Here is a 25,166-nt window from a genome sequence, read left to right as displayed (position 1 = left end):
GCTGTCTAGGCTTGACCTAATAAATACAGGACAAATATTGTTGCCTTATCCCCTTCTTGAGCAGTTTCACTAGGCACATGATTCCCACAAAATTATAATAAAAAACATAGTTATGTACAAAGAGGGGCTTCCGTCAGCCCTCTTCATCCATTGGTCTATTCAAGTGTCTTTCACGTTTTGCTTCCGCACACCATAGCATACTTTTTTTTTTGCCAACATATGCATGCCTCCTTTAGACATTTTTTTGTTTTGTTACTTTTACACCTTTAAGGTTTATTTCATCGGTTTGCAAAACATTTTTTTAAATCACTGTTCCCAAGGCCAGACCTATTGACTTTGCCAATGCTTGTTGAGATTGAAGTCTGGGCACATTTAAAGTTTGTCCCACTTTTGTTATATTGGGTCCACTAATCCTTTGGTGTATAAGTACTACTGTGAATGTGAGGTGTTAGACCTGGCATCCTTGGCTTGGTTTTCTCCCTAACATTTTCCTTTCAGTCCTCCTGTTTTTGCAGACTTTGTTTTTGCTGGCTTTAGGACTCTGCACACTTTACCACTGCTAACCAGTTCTAACATGCTTTTGCTTTTTCCTTAACACATAATAGATTGGCTTATACCCAATTGGCATATTTAATGTACTTATAAGTCTATAAGACCCTGGAAAGTGGTACTACCTTTGCCCAGGTCCTGTAAATTAAATGCTACTAGTGGGCCTACAGCACTGATTGTGCCACCCACTTAAATAGCACTTTAAACATGTTTAACATGTGTAAGGCCTTTGTTTGTGTGTAGTTTTAAAGTGTCATTTCGACCTGGCAAATTAAACATTTTGCCAGCCGCAAACCTTCCTTTTTAATACATTGAAGTCACCCCAGGGTAGTCTCTGGACTGGCCTGTGGGCAGGGTGCCATTTATTTAAAAAGTAGGACATGTAGTTTCAAGTTGCACGTGTCCTGGTAGTAAAAACTCTAAAATGTCACTACTGCAAGGCCTACCTCTTCCATAGGATAACATTAGAGTTATCTTATTTCATTTGTATAAGTGTAATTTCCAAATTGGAACAGGTGCCCAGTTCATGTTTGGTGTCTCTGGAATTGTAATGAAAAATCTTAACTTATGGTGGAGTCAGATTTTAAATTACAATTTTGAAAATGCCACTTTCAAAAGTTGGCATTGTCTTGCTTTAGTCATTTGGTGTCTACAGTGTGTCTCTAGGACACATGACTGGGTGTAGTTGACAGTTGGCCTTTGTGTATTCCTCCTAGACAACCACACACAATGGGGAGCTTAGGTGTGACTGGATTGGCCATCACTGGCAGGATGGGAGGGAGGAGCTAGGCCCAGATCCAACTTACTCTTGAATAGGCTGTGCCTGTCTCTACACGAAGAGCTGCCTACCCCCTGTAGTTAGTCTGCAGCTAGAGCCAGGAAGGCAGTGGACCTGTGTACTTCAAGGACCTGCCTCTAGCAGCTTCTCCCCACTGCAAAGACACAGCTGGGTGTAAATTGGACTTCAGATACCAATTCTTCAGTACACTCTGGACCTTTGGATACTCTGCCAGGAGGAAGAACTGTTGTGCCGCTGAAAGGACTGACACTCTGCTGGACTGCTGATCTGAAGGACTGCTGCCCTGCTGCTTACTTGCCTGGATGAGAAGGACTGGACCTACATCTCTTGAACCCCGAGTGCCTCCAAGGACTAGTTGGCTGGCCTCCTGATCTGAATGCTCAGGGACACAATAGGCTACCAACAATCTTGCATCTTCTCATGGGCTCTGCCATCTTTGAGCCTACCATATCAAGTGATGCCACCCCAATCCTGGACCATTGGAAGTGGGCTAAAGGTGCCCTGCCAGCCTCTGTGAATCCAGCACAACTGACGCATGTCCTCTGCTGCCTGGCACAAACATTAGCAGAACCGATGCAACTCTGCTGCCGCATGAATTAGACCTGTCGCAAAAGCCCGGATCATCTTTGCAGCCTCGTTGGAACCGCGCTGCACGAGACTTCCTAGACTCGCATCCCTTGTCTATGGTAGCCTCAACTATGACCCCGGACACGCAGCTTCTCAGAACCGATGTATCGCCCTGACTGCGCGCTGTATCCTCAACATCATAACTCCGATTCTAATGATTGGATTTTTGTCTTGTTTCATTTTTTAAAAGAAGTTCTATATTTTTAACTTGGTGTGGGATCTTTTTTGTGTGATGTATTCAAGCTACCAGAGGGTTGAGCACAGATTAATTCAAGGTTGGCTTGTGCCTCACCCTGACAAGGATTGTCTTTGCTGCTTGACTAGGTCTTACACTCTAGTCAACTAACAACCCAATGTCTCAATTCAGACAACTCTTTTGACTGGTTCCTTTTCTCCCTGTGTCCAGTTCTCCCTAGAGTAGGAATGTGCCCATTAGAAATGGAGCCCCCTATGCAACATACCCTTTTATACTCTGCGGGGAAAACATTTTCCCAATGAAGAAATACCCCTACTCTATGCCTCAAGCAAATTTAGGGGTGATGTGTTCCACTTCCCATCCTGGAAGGGCAATTACTCCATCAATTGGCCACAGTACATATTCAACCATTTCCAGGATAGAAAGAGGTTAGAAAGGAGTTTGGAAATTTCCACAAATGTACAAATGTGTGGGTGTTTCCAAACGTCCTATACTAACTACTCTTTGGAGCATCCACTTTCTTCCCCTTAAGTGGAATTTTGAAAGCAGATTTCTTCACACTTATGGTAGAGACAGAGATGTCCACACTAAGATGTGCATTTTTTGCCTACAGGAAATCCCTCTGTAAATTCCTGTAGTGTGTAAAAATGGTAAATTCAAACACAAACCTACATTTAAGACTGAATTTTCCTTTGGGAATTGGGCCAAATGTGCCTAAGAGCCTTTTTTAATGTTAGAGAGCAATAAAGTACAGAATTGACTAACCACATAACCATAATTTTTGCCTTAGAACCTGCTGGAAAAAGTACTTTTCAATTGCTATGCATTGTTGTATTCACAGTGAAGTTAATATCCTGTAAAAAGATGCCTGACAATGGAAGGAGTCAGCAGTAATTTACTGCCTCACAGCACACACTGCTTTGCACACAGGAGCCAGCACAACTCATGCACCAACCTACTACTCACTCCTCTTTTCTCCTGTCCATGTCTGCCCTACCATAATCATTGCTTGTGCCCCTGTCCTCACATTCAATATGCTTGCCCACAACCCAATCTTTCTGATTTCAAGGACACTGGTTGAGTGCTGGTAAAGGTGTACTTCTTCTGCTTGATAAGGTAATTCAGATTGCTTTCCCTTTGCTTCTACTGAGCCATAGAATGCTGTTAAATAACTATGGATGTAACTTTTCCCCCAGGGTGTGTCCTGTACTTTGTGCCTTGCTACATACCTTACAGATTTAGAATGCTTCATTTTTTGGAAGAATACGGGATTTGTGTGGAAAATCTGACTAGCTTGTATAGTAATAGTTACCAGTTGCAAAAGCTTTGGAACCCCTAAAAGCTTTCTTTATTCTTCCAATCTGTTGTTATGAACGTCTGGTATCCGAGGTGTAGTTTTAGAAGATGTATTTGTCTTAGTTGCAGATAAGTACATCCATAGCTTGACCCATGGTTGCCCCTAAAATAGCCCCACCAGGAGCAGCCTCTCTGCTGCTCAGCTCATACTCCAACTGACACACCTCACCTCACAGGCATCTCAGCATTCCATTGCATCACTACCACTCCAACATTACATTCAGCACATCCACACTGGCTGAACAGCAAGGGCCAAAGCCACAGTGAAGATGCATAGATAAATAACAAGACATAACATATCCTCCCCTTTTATAAAACACATAAAAATACACAAATGCAAGCTGATATAAAGCATTATGTGAATGAACATGCATTGAGAAAATAGGAAAGATGTATAGACAAATACATAAGATATCACACATCCTTCCCCTTTACTAAACACATACAATATAGCAGAAGGAAAATGGTCACAAAGCATTTTCTTCAAAATCACAAGTTGCTGGAGAACAGACTGAGGAAGAACCCTATCAGTCCTACATCACCATATAAAATAAAAATAGACAATGCCGCCCCTATTACCACCACCATCCACACCAACTGGCCAGACAAGCATAATAGGTGTCATAACACAGCACGTCACACCAACCAACCGTAGCAAATACTCACACAGAAAAGAACTACAAGTCAAATACTAAATCAAAGAACACTTGCCTTCTCACAGCAGTAAGGGGTGAGATTCACCCCACACAAACATCCCAAAGCAAGGAAAATAAATTAAAACATAGAAACTGGTGACTTCCACCCCAAACCGCCATCCCACATGTAAGGACAGCTAGTATGTAGTGTAGAAATGGGTCAGTTCCACCCATAGAACCATCCCTCATGTAAGGGTATGTAGCGAACATTGTAGAAATGGGTGATATCCACCGTACAGCCATCCCTCATGTAAGGGCATGTAGTGTACAATGTAGAAATGGAGGACTTCCACCCATACAGCCATCCCTCATGTAAGGGCAACTACTAATTCAGCAAGCAAAAGGTTAACAGAGAAATCAAACAAGCATGACAGTAACATCAGTAACGATTCCACACACAGTGTCAAACTGACTCTCTCATCCAAACTTGACACATGGTGATTGTTAGAAATGTGATTTCTGGTTGGCTAGGGCTTGTGCCTAAGCCAGGCAGAAACCACCACTCTAGTCAGGGTGAGGGAGTTACACGCTGAAGATAACCCCTGCTCACCCCTTGGTAGCTTGGCACGAGCAGTCAGGCTTATCCCAGAGGCAATGTGTAAAGCGTTTTCGCAATGCACACACAGGAGCAACACACTGGGCACACTACAAAAGAAACCCACACAAGCTTATATAAAACAAGCATTTGCAATGCAATAGGTCTTGCAGTTATACGAGTTTGAGCTATTGGCATTATAAATGACTGTGCCTTTTATTTATGTTTTAAAAAAACCAAAATTAAATAAAAAGCATTGTCATTTACAATGCCAATAGCTCAAACTCCTATAAATGCGAGACCTATTGCATTGCAAATGCTTGTTTAATGAAGAGTTTGCCAATCAATTTTTGAGATCAACTGTATAGCCGGTCCTCAACTACTGCTAACAACCAATTTTCACTCTCAAGTATCGTTTTCGTAATTTGGCTAAAGGCTCCCAGTCACAACTACGTACATTTCCGCTGTGAGAGGGGTGTTGTTTATTGCGCAATCATGCTGATTAGATCTTGCGCGCGACAATTGTATCTTTTATGCCATTCATAAATGTTCATGCGTGCCATTCCTTCTGGACGGACCTAAAAACCAGGCGGCAGCTTTAAGTGGGAGTATGGAAAGGAGGCAGTGCGCAGCGCCCCCCGCAGGCTCTTTAATCCGAGCGAGACCCAACCCTCTGCTGGCTGTACATTTCGCGAGACTTGCTTGGCGCTGTGACCTCCATGTGAGAGGAGCTCCTAGTAAACACTCCCTGCAGCTCAGCCATGGCTTCCCGGTTGTAAGCGGCGGCGAAGCGGGCTGGCATCCCTGTGCTTCCCGCCTTGCAGGTTTCGTTGGAGGATCATCGACGGCCATGCCCGTCCTCTGCAAGGCGTTCCTCTGACTGCAGCCTGAGAGCGAGTGGCACCGTTTGTCGCACATACAAAGGAGGAGGACGTTTAGGGTCCTGGATTAACAAAAGGCAAAAACTGGAATATTTGCAGGATGTGGATACAGGTTCGAACCATTGACGGCAAAGAGACGCATACTATAGACGACTTGTCCCGTCTCACCAAGATCGAGAGTCTGAGGCTCAAGATCCAGGAGACCTTCAACGTAAACCCAGACCGGCAGAGGCTCTTCTACCGGGGGAAGCAGGTAAACAATGCCCGCCGACGCAAAAGATCTTTTTCATGCAGGATCTCGGAAGCACCTCCTTTTTAACACTACCGTCTCCGGCATGGCTAGGGTTGTCAACATAAATGCCCACCGCAGACATGTACCTTCGTGTGTGTGGTGTTTGGGTCCAATTACATGCAGCCCTCACGTGAACTGCGGTTGTACATCTGACATGCTAACATCGCGTGCATCGACTAGGGGGTGATGCCATGTGTGCTTGGATTTTTTTCCCCTCTGTCTGCGGCTGAATTCAGAAATGGGAGAGTTGGAGCAGCACTCTAGTATAAAGTTGTTTTTGTCTTTCGGGTTTTAAACTTGGGATCGGGGACATGACTTCCCGATGAATCATATCACAGCACTCGAGGGAGGGTAGAGGAAACTGGGCTGCTGAGACATGGGGAGTTCAAGTGTGGTGGAAAGGAGGCGGAGTGCCGGAGGATAATATATTCCCGGAAGCGACGCTTTCATTTGTGCTTCCGTGAGCACTGGAGATGCGGTGTCCATGGCGATGACCTTTGGCCAGACTAAAACGCACTCTTTTGGGGGTACGCTCACCTAGTCTACTTTATATACGCATTTCCTTGCCAAACATTGATTTTTCCCTTATGTATCCAGACTAAATTACAGGTTTCCTAGTGTCTCCCACGCTTGTTCCACCCATATCGAAGCTTACGGGGGGACATTCTTCTAATGACGCCCCTGCCTGTTAACACCGTGAGAGCCGGAAGGGTTGCTCACGTAGTAAACCAACACCACCGACTCCATTACGTGCGGCCTCCGGCCATACCATGAAAAGAGGCGCCACGCGATCTCGTCTACCGACCCTGGCGTTTTGTGGGAGTAATATTGGGAGCTTGACCCAAGAATCTCGCACTAAAGACTTTCCCAACGACGTGCTAGCAGTGGCACGTGAAGCCGCAAAAAGCGCGTTCTAGCACCAAAGAACGGTGGTGCGAGACGCCGGCGTTTAAAAGAGCGGTGGGCGGGGCTTAACGATTTCTATTCTTTGGTCTGGGTTACCTGCTAATTAGAAGCCCTGGAGCAGAGGAAACAAGCCAGGCGGAGCCTGGCGCGCGCGCGCTTGGGGGCGGGGGAGCGGACCCTTTGAAGTGCTCCCAAAAAGCAGATTGCATGGCGGCGCGATGCGCGTGATTGTGCGCGTGCTAGCCATGCAATCCGCTTTTTGGGAGCACTTTTCAAACCCGTATTCTATAGTCTCGCCTTGCCATCGCTTACGCGATAGCAAGGCGAGACCTAAAAATTGCCTTTGTATTATCAAAAACACATTAGATCTCAATCACACATTGTACACTGTTCCAACTGGCACTGGGCAATATTCACAGGGGATTATGTACACCTGGCAGGGCCAATCGGGCCACTGTCAGAACCTTTTAGAAAGCACTAGTAACAAGTAGCAAGTAACGCACAACCAGTAACTACTGGCAGAATAATGACCTTAGCAGTATATCAAATTAGCATAGGTACCATGGGCATAAATCACATTAGATCCCAAACATCATTAGCAGAAACATATTACGCGTTAGGCATCACATTGGGCATAAGACATATTAGGAATAAACCACCGAAGCATAAACCCATTATGCAATCTCTGTAGGCCTAAACATATTATGCATAAACATCCCAACCATAATATTAGCATAAAACACAGTATGCACAATCACATTAGGTGTCACAATCCAAAGTAGCCCCAGGCCAACTGGCCTTGCTCTGGGGCTCAAGCGCCCTTTTGTCCAGAATGTCAGTGCCACCACGGTGCACAATGTAATAAAAGAAATGGCCCCCAAACTTTGCAGCTGCCCGCGCTGGTGCGGTGCAGCTGTGTCAAAATTTTGGCCATAACTGGGCACTGGCACCAACTGTGCCAGGGAGGCCCTACTCCGGGACCTCTGAATATCAAATGACCCCCACATTGGAGCAGCCCGCTCTCCTGCGGGACCGCTCAGGGAACCAGGCACCGACATTGTGCCTTTACAAGTTCTCGCCCCCCAGCCAGCCCCACTCACTGGGCTCCTCTGGGTTTTCTCCGGGGGCTTCACCTCTCTCTCATAGGTGGGGGAAGGCCGAAATGGAGCTTGCACAGCTCCAACTTCTCGGGTGCCCGCGGGGCTCTCTCCGACTCACGGGAGCCCCGCTCAGGCGTGCGCCAACTTCCAGACTCTGCGCACTTCGCCTGGTCCGGGACTGTGACTTCGACGTAGAGCTCGCGAGGCTCCGAACGTGTGAGAGGACGCAGGCCCTGCTCACAACCAAGCAAGGCCGCCTGGCTTCCGGGACGCGTTGACAACAGCCCGGCGATTCCCCTTAGCACGGAATGCGGTGTGGACTCCCACTGCGAAGAGCACGCCAATGCGGGGTGGGCTCCCGCCAACCGAGCACAAACGCGGGGTGGGCTCCCACTATGCAATATCTCAGATACAGGGTAGGCTCCCGTCAATTCCTAAGGAGCACAAAAACGCGTGGTGGGCTCCCGCTCAAAAGGCACAAATGCGGGGGAATCCCCACATCGGGATTCCCTCTAAATAGTTTGCAGCTCCACGCTGCGAAGCCCCAGTACTCTCTCCATCCTGGGGGAGATATATTAGCGCATACAGGGCGCTCAGGTCCAAAGTTCCAGGGGGCAAAGGTTGGGCCCAGGCAGGCCAGCACACAGAGCCCTCCAGCAGGGATGCAGTCCCTCGTTGCGGTTGCTCCTGGGGCCCAACAGCAGCAGTCCTCTGGAAGCACAAAAGCACAACATTTTCATGGGGTCACAGCCCCAGTATTGATACTAGTATTTTCTTTGTCTGCCCTGGCACAGGGCATGGGGAACCCGCCTAAACTGGTTCTGGGGGTTTTTGGAGCACTTCGTTGACAAGGCTCTTCTTCCCCTTTGTCAGGTGGGGGCTCGTCATCCGACACACCACAGGGGGGCAGAGCAAGCATTCACATAGGCAGGCACAGAGCTATTCAGGGTCACTACTCAAAATGCAGATGCCCTATTCAGCTTAGCGTTCGCTGACTCACCCTGCCCTCCCTTGAGCCAAACACACCTCACCAGCTCCTGTTACTCCAAAGCCAGACACGCAATCCACATTAGGCAGGCAGACACATAGCACACAGAAATGCCAACTTCTAAAAGTGGCATTTCTAAAATAGTTATAATAAATCTGCACACACCATTGCTTAGCATTTATTATCACTATTCCAAATACAGCAAACTTGACCACGCTGCGCCTCTGATATCAGGAATTACCATTGAAACACTTATCAGGGAATCCCCAATGCATTCTTATGGGAAGGCAGCCTCACAGCAGTGAGAAACCAAAATGGCTGTTTGTCACTACCAGGACATGTCATACACTTAAGGTACATGTCCTGCCTTTTACCTATAATGCACCCTGCCCATAGGGCTAGCTAGGGCCTACCTTAGGGGTGACTGACATGCAGTAGAAGGGGGGTCACAGACATGGCACACATTTTAGGTGTCACGTCACAGCGGCAGTAACACTGCGCGCACAGGCCCTGCAATGGCAGAGGCCTTAGATAGGTTTGAAAGGCTACTTTGGTGGGTGGCGCAATCAGCGCTGCAAGCCCACCAGTAGCATTTAATTCACTTGCCCTGGGTATCTGAGATAAACTGACAGGTAAATTAAATATGCCAAACAGGTGTAGACCAATCTTACCATAAGTAACACAGAGATCACAAACACTTTACACTGGACAGCAGTGCTAAAGTGCCCAGAGTCCTAAAACCACCAACACCATGTCAGAAAAAAGGCTAGGAGAAAGGCAAAAAGTTTAGGGTTGACCCTGCAAAAAGGGCCAAGTCTAACAGTGATCTTGGCCTAACCGTACTAGCAGGAAGATATTCCAGCAGTAAAATAGTTTTTTGCTAGGATTTTTGCTAAGATTGAAGAAGCACTTCACTGACAGTACAATGTGTTAGCTTGCTCAATAGAGGTGAAACTGTCAGATCAACCGGTCACCTCATTAAAATATATCCTCACGAAGTATAGGCGGTGCCTCCAGTGCACATTAATGCCTATGTTGTTTAAGCTGTAGAAACTTCCTAGGAAGTGTGTGGCATTATATCTACATTAATATCACATTCATTGCATCGTTGAAGTGTGTAATTATTATTCAGAAGATTAGGCATGCAATATAACAGGAATATACCTCCTATGATAGCTCTATAAATGTTTTTCGCATCTTATCACAGCCCCAGGAGGTCCCATACTTTCTGGTTTGTTTTGTTGTTCACAGTTTTAAGCCTCCTACTTGCCCAGGTATAAATAAGGACCCATTATTTTAAAAGACAGTTTTTAATCAGTGTTTCTCTGATTTGATTTATACATCTTGGCAAATACCATTTGTGGATAAGAGTATGTACTTGGCTGTTGTGATCCACACCAGTTCCTGGTCTTTGTTGAAGTTATGCTCATAATGTATTTATTAATTTTGATGTATTCATAGTTTCAGAACCCCTGGAGCACAATGAAGCCTTTTCTGTTGAAACCCAGGATGAAAGTCATGACATGTTGCCTGGAGATGACTTGAACGAATGCCTTCTGTATCCAGGACAGCTGTGTCAGCATCTCTGCATCAATACAGTGGGAAGTTACAAGTGCGCTTGTTTCCCAGGATTCTTAATGCAGGAGGATGGTGTCAGCTGCAAGCCAGGTAAGAAAAGTGACTGAAAAGAGCCAAAGGAGAATAGAAAAGCTGAAGGTGTTTAGAATAAGATGGGCAAGTTGTTATTTATGCAAAATACATGCAAATGTCCCCTGTGGAATTCAACTCAGGCATTAAGCCGTGCGCTGATGATGGTTCGGACAGCGGGAGCTTGACAAATAGCCCATTCCGCGGTGCTAATCATGTAGAAAGCTGTCACTAAACGCGTTCGCTGCGCCTTCCTTCTCTGCGAGAGTTTGGAGGTTTGTCACTAGGGAAGAGGAGGGTGAGTTAAAGAGGCAGTGAGTTGAGGCAGAAGGGGTTGGAAGTTTTCTGCCTCTCACGTACATTCCAAGATGGTTCCTCCCACACTTCCTCACTGCGCCTGAACGGAGTCCATGCTGCAAAAAAAAAGTCCCAGTTTGGGAACACATCCACAGGAGTCACCACTGCCTGCGCCCCCGTAGTCGCCCGGCACAATGGCCAATTCAGTATCAGTATCAGTAAATATCTCCTTTGAGGTGTCCTAGGGGTTCAGTTGTTCAAGAGAAAAACCCAAACACACACAAACAGTCCATTGTTTTAAGCATTTGTTGAATATAATAATCTTCTTGTTTCTGAGTTGTTGTGTTAACGATGCTTTATTTTCCGCACAACCATGTAGTAGTTCAGTAAAGGTACATTCTTCTTCACAAATAAACAGCTAGGCCGCCGACTCGTGTTTCATCGACTACTTCCTCAAGGGTGTTGAGAATGAAGATATTGGACCAAAAGGCGTCTTTGCTGTGAAATTCATTACGTTTGAAGCCCCCCCGGTTCAAATGTGGTGGTGTGTCTAGTATGCTCCTTCTGAAAAGTAGTGCAGAAGTAACACCTAGGAGGGGCTTGATTGCGCTCATGAGCAACATGAGCCCATCCTCTCCTATGAGACAACAACTTGATGGCCATATTATGAATAATTCAGTGTTATTATTATAGTGTTTGTCTTTAGCTCACGGTGAGGCCTATGTGCATATAGCTGTGGCTCTGTGTTTTGCTGTGATGCCCTTTGTATGGCTTCTAGACAAGGTGACCACACGTGTTGGTTTTTCAGTCTTACAATAAAGCACAAGGGCATAGCTATCATTGATGCAGGAGGTACAGTGGCACCAATCCCAAGGAGGTGACGGCAAACTGCACCCCAATTGTGACCTGGCTTATTAACCACTGAGGAGATAAAGGGGTCCACTTGCCTGACATTAAGGTGTATCAAACCCATGCTACACAACTTATAAAACAGTGTGTTGCTCTGTAGGGAGCTGACTGCTAGATTTGATTTAAGTTTTGTGGAGCGCAGCATATGCCCATAGGCGTCTTGGCGCTGCCCGACTGCCTGAAGTCTAAAACCACATGGGATGAGTAAATAACCAAGTTCTGAGATGTTTTCTGAAAATCTGTAGATTTGGCTGACTTCTAATTACCACGGCATATGATTCCAGAGAAGGGGGGGGTAGCATGAGAGAAGCTTCTGCCACCCCAAGAGGCTTTATGAATTTTTGAAACTAACACTTTTTTGTCTGTGGCTGATCGAAGGCCTTTTTTAGGGCTATACCATGAGATTTTGTTCTTAAGATAAACACGGGAGGTGGGATTGAGACCTTTATGTGCTGTGCAGGTGCTTTACTAGTCGAGCTGGACTGGACTGGACTTTGTACATTGGTGTCCTGTGCTTCACCCTGCATCACTGCAGCATCCCAAGCTGCATAGGAATCCTCAGAAATTGGATTCGTCTGCATGATCAACATCATACTTTGCACATCCAGCAGTGTCCATAAAGCACACTACACTACGACCACCAACCCGCACTGAATATAAAGCACATAGACAGCTGTAGTCATGTAGCTGCGCTATATAAATATTCTCGCATACACATGTACATCCTGCATTGCACATACAGCATACTACAGTGAGCCTAAAACATAATTCACTATATAGATTTCTACATTGTAGATATAGTATTCCATGCTACACGTACAACACTCTCCACTGCAAATACAGCATCATTCACAGTGCATATAGGATTCTGTGCTCCATATTCAGCACCATTCACTGTGGGCACAGTTTACTACACCAATCACTTGGTGCCTTACACTCCATTCATACCATTATGCACACTGCACATACCACCCTGCACTGTTATATAGCAACGTTCACTGCACACATAGCGTCCTACACTACACCAATAGTGCTACATGCACAACAGCATCCTACACAAACATATAGTATTTTGGGCTGAACATACAGCACCTGACACTGTTCACACATCAACCCACACAGCACATTCACAACTTCAGCTGGACCTAGAGCATCCTACACTGGCCATGTAGTACTCCATAATCATAATGCTGCATACACCACAATGTGTACCATTCTCCACACTGACTGTGCAGCATTAATGCTTTACAAATGTGGTATGTTGAACTGCACATGCTGCGTCCCTACCCTCCATAAGGAGCGTTCTGCTCTATGTGGGCAGTTCCCTGCACTGCAATCCCAGCATCCCAAATGCATGTGCCAGACTATAGATACAGGATTTTGTGTTGAACCTGGCGCATCTGACGCTACAGTTTCAGTACCCTACAGCACACATCCATCTAGCACTCTATGTGTTTCATCTTGCATAATTTTCACTTGTATAGAGAAGCCTGAATTGCACTCACATCTCTCACTAACGATTGCAGCATTCTTACACTATGAATGTGGTATCCTGCCCTGGGCATATTACGGGGTTTATTAGGATGGAGGGCGATCCACCCGCCATATAATTATGGGTGGGGGACCCGTGGCGGATGGAAAGACCGTCCGCCGCTTTTCTGCCGGTCGACTCGTCGACCGGGCGGAAAAGGGGCATGATATGGTGGCGGTATCTGCAAGACACCACCATCCATATCATGATGCAGGTGGTGAGCAGCCTTTCCATGGCGGCAACGCTGCCATGGAAAGGCATGCGGTTTTTGCTGTTGGGGGCCCGTTGCGGGCCCCCAGAGTGTTGGGGGGGTGCACATTGGGTGTACCTATGGTACCCCCCTACATTGGCGTGGATAAGGTGGCAGACTCCGCACGGTGCCTGTCACCTTGTGCATGCCAATGTACAATGTTCATCCACAGCATTGTGGCGGGCGGTGCTGTGAGCACGGCCCACCACAATGTTGTGGATGGGGGATTTCACCACCACGGTGGCAGTGGCATCCTACTGGCCACAGCGGGACCTCCGCACCTCTGGCGGACGGTCCCGTTCACCGTTACGGTGGAGGGCGGACTTTGTCCGCCCGCCATCGTATTAGGCCCCTTATTGTGTACATCCCACAAAGCGCTCCCTCTTTTACTTATGCAACATTCTACACTACACAAGCAGCATCATTCACATGCATCCACCTATGCATACACCCTCATCTAGGCACACATTTGACACTTAGGGCAGGACATCAAACACAGAACAGCTTATGGGAGGAATGCTTGCAATAAGTCTAACCACTAGCAATCGCTCGGGGTAACATTACAACCCATCGTTCTTTTGCCCAACATGCCACCTCAGTTTGGACCCAGTTTGGACCCAGCCATATGCAAATCATTTTTGGCCCTGCTCCAATAGAAACTGTCCAGCTCAAACTGGCAGGGAAGGTCTTCCCTGAACTGGAACACCCAGACGTGGGTGCTATGCTCACTCTGCCAGTAGAAGCAAGGTACACCCGACTGATGAGCCCCAATCACGGCAAAACCAGTATTGGTTTGCTTGTGTTTCAGAAGGATCTGACCTGGCAATTTGGGTTGGACTGCTCTCACTTGAGCAGGGTCAAGACTGATTTTCATATAGTTGGGTCCAAACTGAGGTGACATGGAGTCCAAATAACATATGTGGCCCAAGTAATTACTAGTGGCTGAGATTAATTCAAGATTCTATCCATCACTTTTTTGTAAACTTCACTCTGACTCCTTAAATGCAACGCGTATATCCAGACCTGAGCCCCTTATTCACTGTGCTATGGCAGCCAAAGTGTATCTTGCTGAGAAGCCCCAGTCAGGGCGAAACGGTCCTGGGTTGCTTGTGTTCCCGGCCAGGGGGGATCTGGCCTAGCAGTTCTGGCTGGACTGCACCTTCTGGAGCAGCGTCAAGACTTATTTGAATATGGCTGGGTTCAAAGTGAGGTGGTATAGACGGCGAAAAAAACTGGAGTGAGATGCAGCCAGGAGTAATTACTAGTGGCTGAGACTAAATCAGGCATGCCACCCATCACTTTTTGGACACTAAGGCGTCATTCAGTTTTAAGTAACTATTGGTCAGTCACTGGGTTATCAGTAAGTGAAGGCCAATTATGAACAAGAGACATCAATGGATTGATACTTTAATAGTGATTTTATTATCACAGATTCATCTTTTTGCCATAAAATCCTAAAAGATCTTTACTTACACACATTCCCTTTAGCCTTTGACAAGCCAGAAATAACTTTCCGATTCCCCCTGATAATTTTTATCCAATCTAAACACATGGTATTATTCAAGGGGCTTTGATTTTATCTCACATCCCTCCCCCTGCCTCAGATATTTTAGGTTGAAGTTTCAGAATTCAGCGGGAAGTCATGTCAAGAAAGGCCATTGTTGTAATTGTTTTGACGTCTGGCAGCCGTTCCGGTGGCAAGAGGCGGCGTCTGATGCTCAGAGTTCAAACCATTGGCGAATTTCATAAAGTTCAGAAACTCTTAATTGTTTATTTCTTAATTATTTAATGGAAGAAGCATCCCTGCCGTCTAATTTCACGCCTCAAGCAGCATGTATTTTCTGCCAGATTCCTCTAAAGAACATTGTCCTGGGAAAATGATCTCAGGGTTTATGACAGTGCTGCTGGCAGCGCCAAAATCGAAATCAGTCCTATTTTAACAGTAAAACACCATAGTAATTTAAAAGTTTGGGCAACTGCAGCAGCCTGTGCATTGATGCTGTATGACGAAGCGATGCTACAGTGCATAGGGAAAGCAGCACATCAGTTCTCTGCATGCAGTGCTTAATTTGAGCCGGTGGTTTCCTGTACTTAGCACTTAATCATCAACACCAGCGCTTTTGAGCACCAGTTAATAACACAAAGGTGGGAATGGGCAATGGGAGAGTAAGTGATTTGCCCAAAATCACAGGATGTTGAGCCGACGCCAAGACTCGAACCTGGTTCCCCAGCTCCGAAATAGGCAGCTCTGGCCATTACGCCACAACATCTCCTCACTTTCAGGGTTAGTTGGTTCTGTTTTAGGTGGCGCTGACAAAATAAATGGGCTAGTGCAAGCTTCCTCCTGACGAGAGCTCCTGCACTTATTTGTTCACAACATAACCACTGTCTGCATGTATTAATTCGATATCAAAAGCCCAATTCACAAATGCATTTTCATCCTTAAACCAACCTTCATGACCAAAAATACCTACATTTACATTTGCCAGGACCTTAATAAGCACACACACATTTTTGATAGTAAATCCAATACAAGATGGGAAGTGGGTATATCAAGGAGTGGGTAATCAAGTAAGTTTGATAATACCCACAAGCTTCTAGTTTGTGGGCATTTCCAAACTCATATCCGACCCTTTCACCCATGCCGAAGGAACTCGCCTTCCAGGTCAAAAAGGCGAATGGATCACCCCAGATTTGGTAAGAGTGTAGAGGAAAAGATTTCTCCACACAGAACAATATTTTCCCCACAGAGAAGATGTACATTTGTACAGCGAGCTCCACTCCGCTTTTGTTTTTACATTAATTATGAGTGGATTGGAGGAATAGGGACTATATTATCATCCCAATAAAGTCCAACTTCTCGGGGTTCATAATTTATCAAGTGCAATAAACAGCACCTACTCCGAGTTTTAGGGAATAATAAATGGAGTTTAGTGCTTACTGTACCAAAATCCACATTACAGTAAATACTGTACTGTTTTCCCCTAATAAATTCTGGTAAGTTAGATTTGCCAAAAATTAACAAAGGGTGAATGAAGTATTTAATGCACCCGGTAATTACCCAGGTGCGATAAATACCACATAAATTGAAATTCTGACCACTGCGCAGACAGGGATTTGCACAGGAGTGGAAAAACACCGATCCACTCATCATCAGGGCCTGTCTGGGATTACACATTGGGAAATAGGTGCCTGGCTAATATGCCACTTGACATTCCCAGTAGTATGCTTGGAAACGTGTGCCTGGTGCAGTTTTCCAAATGTACTGCCAGGAATATTTGTGAATATTTGTGAAAATCAACAAGTAATACATTTGCATGCAGATTTACTACTTTTTGTGAATTAGACCCAAAGTGATGCATCTGAGCTCTTATTGCTTAACAAATCCATGGTATTTTCATGGCTAATTGAAGAACTCCATGTTCTGTACTTGTGGAATGATTTTTACCCTTTAGTATGCCACAACCTTTGCTTGGCGACAGGCTGTGGTGCCCGTAGAAAAGAATGGGGTGCAGTTTGGTCCCTAAAAACACTTGTGTACTGATTGGGTTCTGGACTGTACCACATAACCAACATTGTTCTGGGATATAGGTAAGGGACCTCTATGGGTCCCATACTAATACTTCAAGCAGAATAACTGCTTTGTTTTCACTGATCATTGGAATTACATTGCACTTTTGAAATTATGGTCCCATGGGCAGCAGCTGTCAATGTGCCCATAATTAAAAAAGCAATTTTATTAGACCAGTCAGCCTTAGGGTGGTCTTCCCCCAATCATTTTGTTTTTTGCCTCCACGTTTAGCTGAATCCTTTTGATGGCCTTAGGAAACTGAGCCCTTTACCACTGCTAATCAGTGCTAAAGTGCATGTGCTTCTACAAACACGTATATAATTGGTGTATACCTGATTGACCTATTTAATATACTTGTAAGTCCCTTGTAAGGTGGTTTACCATATACCTAGGGTCTTATCAATTAAATCCTACTAGTGTGCTGCAGCATTTATTGTGCCACCCACAGAATTAGCCTTTCAAACCTGTTTCAGGCTCCCACTGCAGTGTCTGTGTGTGCTGTTTACTACCATGTCAACTTGGCATTTAAAACGAATTGCCACGCCTCAAACTCCTCTTTTATTACATAGAAGTTACAACTAAGGTAGGTCCTAGATAGCCCTAAGGGCAGTATGCTATGTATGTAAAAGGTAGGACATGTTCTTTTATATTTTGTATGTCCTGGTAGTGACAAAGCCTATTTTGTTTTGAACAAACGTGAGGCTTACTCCTCTCCTAGGTTAGCAATGGGAATTCCTTAATAAACTTTTAACCCCTTGTGTGCCCATGACGAGCTGGACTCGTCATGGAGCACAGTCGCGCTGTGCCCATGACGAGTCCAGCTCGTCATGAGGCATTCCCTGGGTAATCCCTCTGGTGCGGGCACCAGAGGGATTCCCTTTTACTGCAAATAGCCTCGGGAGCTGGGGAAGAGCTTCCCCAGCTCCCGAGGCCCCCCCCCGCCCCCTTTCACTGTAATGACGATCGGCGCGCACGTCGCGCCGACGTCATTACAGTGAAAGTGAAAGAGTGAAAGAGGCTCATTTCAGGTTTCACTTTGTACGTGCTCAGGGGGCTATCTCAGCCCCCTGAGCACGTAGAAAGACGGGAGAGGTATTGTTGGAAAGGGGAGAATCTCCCCTTTCCAATGGTACCCCTCCCCAGTGGATCCCTGCTTGGGGATCGCCACAGGAGGGCGATCCCCAAGCAGGCATCCACCCACTAGACACCAGGGAGGGGGGGAGCGGCCCCTTGGGCAAGGGCCTTTACTCCCCCCAAATAATTTGGGCATTATTTAGTCTTTTTGCCCCCCCTGGGGGGCAGATGGGGGCAGTAGCCCCCAATCTGCCCCCCCGGGGGGGCAAAAAGCCCACTAGACACCAGGGAATTTTTTTACAAATAAAAATAGGGGTGGGGGCTGCCCAAAACGGGCAGGCCCATGCCCCCACCCCCCAATAATCACAGTCTTTATGCCCCCCCTGGGGGCAGATGGGGCATTGGCCCCTAATCTGCCCCTTCGGGGGGGCAGAAAGCCCACTATACACCAGGGATTTATTTTCAGGTTTTTTTAGGGTGGGGGCTGCCCGGAATGGGCACGCCAATGCCCCCACCCACCCACCACCATTACAGCCTTTCTGCCCCACCCTGGGGGGCAGATGGGGCGTTGGCCCCCAATCTGCCCCCACGGGGGGGAAAGAAGACCACTAGACACCAGGGAATTGTAAAAAAAGAAAAAAAATAGGGGTGGGGACTGCCCAAAAAGGGCAGGTCCATGCCCCCACCGCACCCCCCAATTATCACAGTCTTTCTGCCCCCCCGGGGGGCAGATAATAATAATAATAGTCTGGCATTTGTAAAGCGCGCAGCTACCTACCAACGGAGGTGTCCCGGCGCTGTACTTATACCGCAGAGGAACCCATCCTGGCTTTCCCTGTGAAGTGTCCACTCCTGGCCACCCCCAAGGTGCAGCCAGGCATTCCCTGCGCTGTTGGGGCCGTTGTGGAGATTAAGCAAGCTATTGCCCAGAGTTGCAGAGTGGGACCCATGATTAGAATAGGCACTGAGGCGAGAAATATCAGGTCCGAGGAAATTAAGCCCAAGACCCGCTGAAGCGGGAATTGAACCCTGGTCCCGGGCCGGACCTCTGCATCAGGGTCTGCCACTCTAACCATTGAGCCACACTTCTCCACAGATGGGGCATTGGCTCCTAATCTGCCCCTTCGGGGGGGCAGAAAGCCCACTATACACCAGGGATTTGTTTTCAGTTTTTTTTTAGGGTGGGGGCTGCCTAAAACGGGCACGCCAATGGCCCCACCCACCCACCACCATTACAGCCTTTCTGCCCCCCCTGGGGCGCAGATGGGGCATTGGCTCCTAATCTGCCCCTTCGGGGGGGCAGAAAGCCCACTATACACCAGGGATTTGTTTTCAGTTTTTTTTTAGGGTGGGGGCTGCCCAAAACGGGCACGCCAATGGCCCCACCCACCCACCACCATTACAGCCTTTCTGCCCCCCCTGGGGCGCAGATGGGGCATTGGCCCCTAATCTGCCCCTCCGGGGGGGGGGGGCAGAAAGCCCACTAAACAGCAGGGATTTTTTTTGCGCAATTGTTTTTAGGGTGTGGGCTGCCCGAAACGGGCACGCCAATGCCCTCACCCTCCCCCCCACAAAAATGACAGTCTTTCTGCCCCCCCAGGAGGCAGATGGGAGCTGTAGCCCCCAATCTCGCCCCCCCCTGGGGGCGCAGAATGCCCACTAGAAACCATGGATTTTTTTGTTTTATTAGTGATGGGGTAGGGGCTCCCCAAAATTGGCATGACAATACCCCACCCCACCCCCAGAGAAATTCCAGTCTTTCTGCCCCCCCGGGAGGGCAGATGGTGGCAGTGGCCCCTGATCTGCCCTCTGGGGGGGCAGAAAGCCCACTATGCGCCAGCGAGTACGCAGGCTTTTTTATGCGTGGGGGTTGCCCAAAATGGTCATACCAGTGCCCCCACCCCCACAAAAAATAGCCACAGTCTTTTTGGCCATTAAGGGGCATATCAGGATGAAACCCCCTTCCCCGATTCCCCCCCAGGGCGGCAGAAAGGCCACTGGTCTCCGGATTTTTTTTAGCAATGTGCATACCTGTGGATTTTGGACCCTAGCGCAGTTGGCACTTAGGCAAACCTAGCAAACCTGTACATTCTTTAAAACTAGACACCGAGGGGAATCCTGGATGGGGTGACTTCACTAGCTCTCACCAGGTTCTGTTACCCAGAGTCCATTGCAAACCTAAAAATGTGTCCAAAATAACACATTTTCCTCACATTTCTGTGGTGGAAAGTTCTGGAATCTGCGTGGGTCCACAAAATTCCACCCACCCTGCATTCCCCAAAGTCTTCAGAGAAAAATGGTACCTCACTTGCGTGGGTAGGCCTAGTGCCCGCGTCAGGCAAGGGCCCAAAATCTATTGAGGAGACATCAAAATTACCTATCACAAAACAACCTGGTTTTCCAAAGGGGGTCCTATGAGTTTTTGGCCCCGGGCTTGGCGGCCACCTAGGGAAACCTACCAGACCCACACATTTCTGAAAACTAGACACCCGGGGAATTCCAGGGAGGTATGGCTTGCGTGGATCCCCCAACGTTTCCTTACCCAGAATGCCCTGCAAACCTCATATTTAGCTGAAAAAATCCCCCTTTTCACACATTTTTGGGTGGGAAAGTTGTGGCATCACCGGGCTGACACAAATTTCCTACCACCCAGCATTCCCCCGGGTCTACCGATAAAAACGGTGCCTCCCTCGTGTGGGAGGCCCAAGTACCCGCCACGGGCAAGGGCCCAAAACGTAGTGAGGCGCACTACGTTTAGGACCCTTGCCTGTTGAGGCGCACTACGTTTTGGACCCTTGCCAGTCGCGGGACTTGGGCCTCCCAAACGAGTGAGGCACCATTTTTATCGGGAGACCCGGGGGAACGCTGAGTGGTAGGAACTTTGTGTCAGCCCGGTGATGCCACAACTTTCCCACCCAAAAATGTGTGAAAAGGGGGATTTTTTCAGCTAAATTTGAGGTTTGCAGGGCATTCTGGGTAAGGAAACGTTGGGGGATCCACGCAAACCATACCTCCCTGGAATCCCCCGGGTGTCTAGTTTTCAGAAATGTGTGGGTTTGGTAGGTTCCCCTAGGTGGCCGCCGAGCACCGGGCCAAAAACCCAGGTGACCCCCCTTGCAAAACCAGGTCGTTTTGAGGTAGGCAATTTTCATGTCGCCTCACTACATTGTGGGCCCTTGCCTGTCGCCGGTACTTGGGCGTCCCACACGAGTGAGGCACTGTTTTTATCAGGAGACCCGGGGGAACGCTGGGTGGTAGGAAATTTGTGTCAGCCCGGTGATGCCACAACTTTCCCACACAAAAATGTGTGAAAAAGGTGATTTTTTCAGCTAAATTTGAGGTTTGCAGGGCATTCTGGGTAAGGAAACGTTGGGGAATCCATGCAAACCATACCTCCCTGGAATCCCCCGGGTGTCTAGTTTTCAGAAATGTGTGGGTTTGGTAGGTTCCCCTAGGTGCCCGCCGAGCACCAGGCTAAAAACCCAGGTGACCCCCTTGTAAAACCAGGTCGTTTTGATGTAGGCAATTTTCCTGTCACCTCAATACGTTTTGGGCCCTTGCCTGTCGCGGCTACTTGGGCCTCCCACACGAGTGAGGCACCGTTTTTATCGGGAGACCCGGGGGAACGCTGGGTCATAGGAAATTTGTGTCAGCCCGGTGATGCCACAACTTTCCCACACAAAAATGTGTGAAAAAGGTGATTTTTTCAGCTAAATTTGAGGTTTGCAGGGCATTCTGGGTAAGGAAACGTTGGGGGATCCACGCAAGCCATACCTCCATGGAATCCCCCGGGTGTCTAGTTTTCAGAAATGTGTGGGTTTGGTAGTTTTCCCTAGGTGCCGGCAGAGCTAGGGTTCAAAAACTACAGCTAGGCACTTTGCCAAAAAAGGTTCATTTTTCACTGCGAAATTGAGGTGTGTCCACGATGCGTTTTGCGTCGTTTCCTGTCGTGGGCACTAGGCCGACCCACACAAGTGAGGTACCATTTTTATCGGAAGACTTTGGGGAACACGGGGTGGGTGGGAATTTGTGGATCCACGCAGATTCCAGAACTTTCCACCACAGAAATGTGGGGAGAATGTGTTTTTTTGGGCAATTTTTTAGGTTTGCAAGGGATTCTGGGTAGCAGAACCTGGTGGGAGGCAGTCAAGTCACCCCATCCTGGATTCCCCTGGGTGTCTAGTTTTAAAAAATGTATAGGTTTGCTAGGTTTCCCTAGGTGCCGGCAGAGCTATGGTTCAAAAACTACAGCTAGGCACTTTGCCAAAAAATGGGCATTTTTCACAGCGAAATTGAGGTGTGTCCACGTTGCGTTTTGCGCCGTTTCCTGTCGCGGGCACTAGGCTGACCCACACAAGTGAGGTACCATTTTTCTCGGAAGACTTTGGGGAACGCGAGGTGGGTGGAAATTTGTGGATCCATGCAGATTCCAGAACTTTCCACCAGAAAAATGTGGGGAAAAAAGTGGGTTTTTTTGGCAATGTTTTAGGTTTGCAAGGGATTCTGGGTAACAGAACCTGGTGGGAGGCAGTCAAGTCACCCCATCCTGGATTCTCCTGGGTGTCTAGTTTTAAAAAATGTATAGGTTTGCTAGGTTTCCTTAGGTGCCGGCAGAGCTAGGGTTAAAAAACTACAGCTAGGCACTTTGCTAAAAAAGGGTAATTTTGCATTGTGAAAATGTGGTGTGTTCACGTTGGGTTTTGAGCCATTTCCTGTCGTGGGCACTATGCCTACCCCTACAAGTGAGGTACCATTTTTATCGGGAGACTTGGGGTAATTCAGATTTGTAAAGGAACTGTTATTACCTATTGACTTTCGATGAATTTCTGCCTTCCAAATGAAAGACATTGTGTAAAAAATAAGTCATTCTAAAAAATGACTGATAATTCTCATGCTAGTATGAGTATTCCCAAATTCGGAAATGTGCAAATATCTACTGTTTCTAAACTCTATATTTTGTTCCCATTTCAGAAATACATAGGTGTCTTTCATACCGATTTTTCCATGTACACATTTTTACAGAATAATTACTATATACCCGGTACATAATAAAAAACCATTGCAAGTTGCTGCTCAGTTTTTGGCTCTGGGTTCGTCGGGTTCTTGGTGAACCTACAAGTCCTATATATCCCCACAACCAGTAATGTCCAGCAGATGTAACGGTACATTGCTTTCAAAGAGCTGTCATAATTACAAGAAGTTACAGGTGAAAACGTTGACACAAAAGGCGCTTTTTTTCAACAAATTTTCAATTTATCCTATATTTAACTGTTAGTTTCTATAAAGAAACCTTGATGGATCTACACAAATGACCCCTTGCTGAATTCAGAATTTTGTCTACTTCTCTAAAATGTATAGATTTCCAGGATCCATTATTGCTTTTGAACCCATTTCTACCATTAACTGGAAGGAGGTCGAAAGCACAAAAAATAGCAAAAATAGGCCATGTCCCAGAAAAATGCCAAAACTGTGTAAAAAATGTGTGGTTTCTGACAAAAGTCTGGTATCCCCTAAAAGCTGGGAAAATGGTGATTTCAGCCCCACAAACCCTTTTTTGATAACTCTTGCAGGGAAAAACCCAGAAGCTTTCATTTGCAGCCCGTTTTTCCCATTTTCCCAAACAAAACCTACATTTTGCTGTATTTTGGCTCATTTCTGTGACCCCTCCAGGGGAATCCACAAACCCTGAGTACCTTCAGAATCCCCATGATGTTGGAATAAAAGGACGCAAATTTGGCGTGGATACCTTATGTGGTAAAAAAGTTACAAGGGCCTCAGCACGCACTACCCCAAATAGCCAAAAAAGGGCGTGGCACAGGAGGGGAAAAGGCCTGGCAGCGAAGGGGTTAAGCTGTAATTCCTGATCAGAGAGGGATAGCTTTTTTATGTTTCATATGGTTGGAATAGCATTGATGAATCCTATTTAGTGGTAAAGTTGGATTTAACATTACTATCGTTGAAATGCCCCTTTTGGAAAGTAAGAGAAAGGGGGGGGTTGTCCTAGCCGTCTCATTCAAATGCTGCTAAACAAATTTAACAAACTAAAGGACATCAATTCAACTGATATGGACTATAAGCATTACTTTTCTACTTCGTTTGTGCACTTTACACCACATTTAATCATGGGTCATGTAAGTGCGGATACGTTTCAATCAAGAACAAATTATACATATTAAGGCAACAAATAAAACAAAGACATACAAACATTGTGATGAAACAATATGATTCATAATGAGGCATCCTAACCTGCCACTGATGTCTTAAAGAGCTCTGAGTGCTGCGGACAGTTATGTCATCCTGTCCTATATTGCTTTTCTGGCTAACACTGCACATCCCTGCTTTGTTGTTTAGCTTTCCTAACACAGCACGAGTCTCAGATAGACTTGGGTTGTACCTAAATTATACCACACCAGTAGTAGATGGGTACTTACTAGGGTGGGTAAATGTTGGTGGACGCTCATCACTTGGCAGCTGTACAGGATTTTTTGCCTTCACCTTTAGCAGATGTTTCTTTTGACCCTCTATCCAAATCCTGGAGTTCTTCATTTCACCGTATAGGCATGCTGTTGGGTTGTGGTATGCATGGGTCACATGGAGAATGTGCTGTGTACATGCTGTTCTCAGCATACATGCAGTAGATGTAGCGCAAGATGATGGTTTCTGGCTATATGGATAACACCATGTCTTTCTTGTCTTCTGAGCATGACTTGCTGGGGGTCCGGTTCTTTTACTGCAGTGCACATCAGTCCAGAGATCTGCCCTGAAACAGCATCTGTCTCATACCACTGTGGCTGCCTGGAGAGTTGAGGTTCCCAATTTGCAAAGTAACACCTTAACACACTTGTGATGCCTAATCTGTAATTTTGCAATTCGCACTTCTTAGTCCATTTGTAGCTTCTCTGCTTCTTCAGTGTTAAAGTTTGGGGAAAATGCCTGCAACGTTACTCTCTGCTCAAGATGGAA

At 46.8% G+C, this 25,166-nt stretch overlaps 1 protein-coding gene across 2 annotated transcripts in view; it reads left to right on the top strand.

Moving 5' to 3' along the window:
* Nucleotides 1-25,166, top strand: part of FBLN2 (fibulin 2) — a 630,642-nt gene that overhangs the window by 392,830 nt on the left and 212,646 nt on the right. For both annotated transcript variants that reach the window (XM_085624813.1, XM_085624812.1), the window contains exon 6: nt 10,386-10,592. In XM_085624813.1, the coding sequence (XP_085480939.1) occupies nt 10,386-10,592 (207 nt within the window). The remainder of the gene's footprint in view (nt 1-10,385; nt 10,593-25,166) is intronic.

Source organism: Triturus cristatus, chromosome 9, assembly GCF_964204655.1.
Source record: "Triturus cristatus chromosome 9, aTriCri1.1, whole genome shotgun sequence".
NCBI classification, from domain to species: Eukaryota; Metazoa; Chordata; class Amphibia; order Caudata; family Salamandridae; genus Triturus; species Triturus cristatus.
The sequence above is the reverse complement of the archived record's forward strand: the minus strand, read 5'-3'. Positions and strand labels throughout refer to the sequence as shown.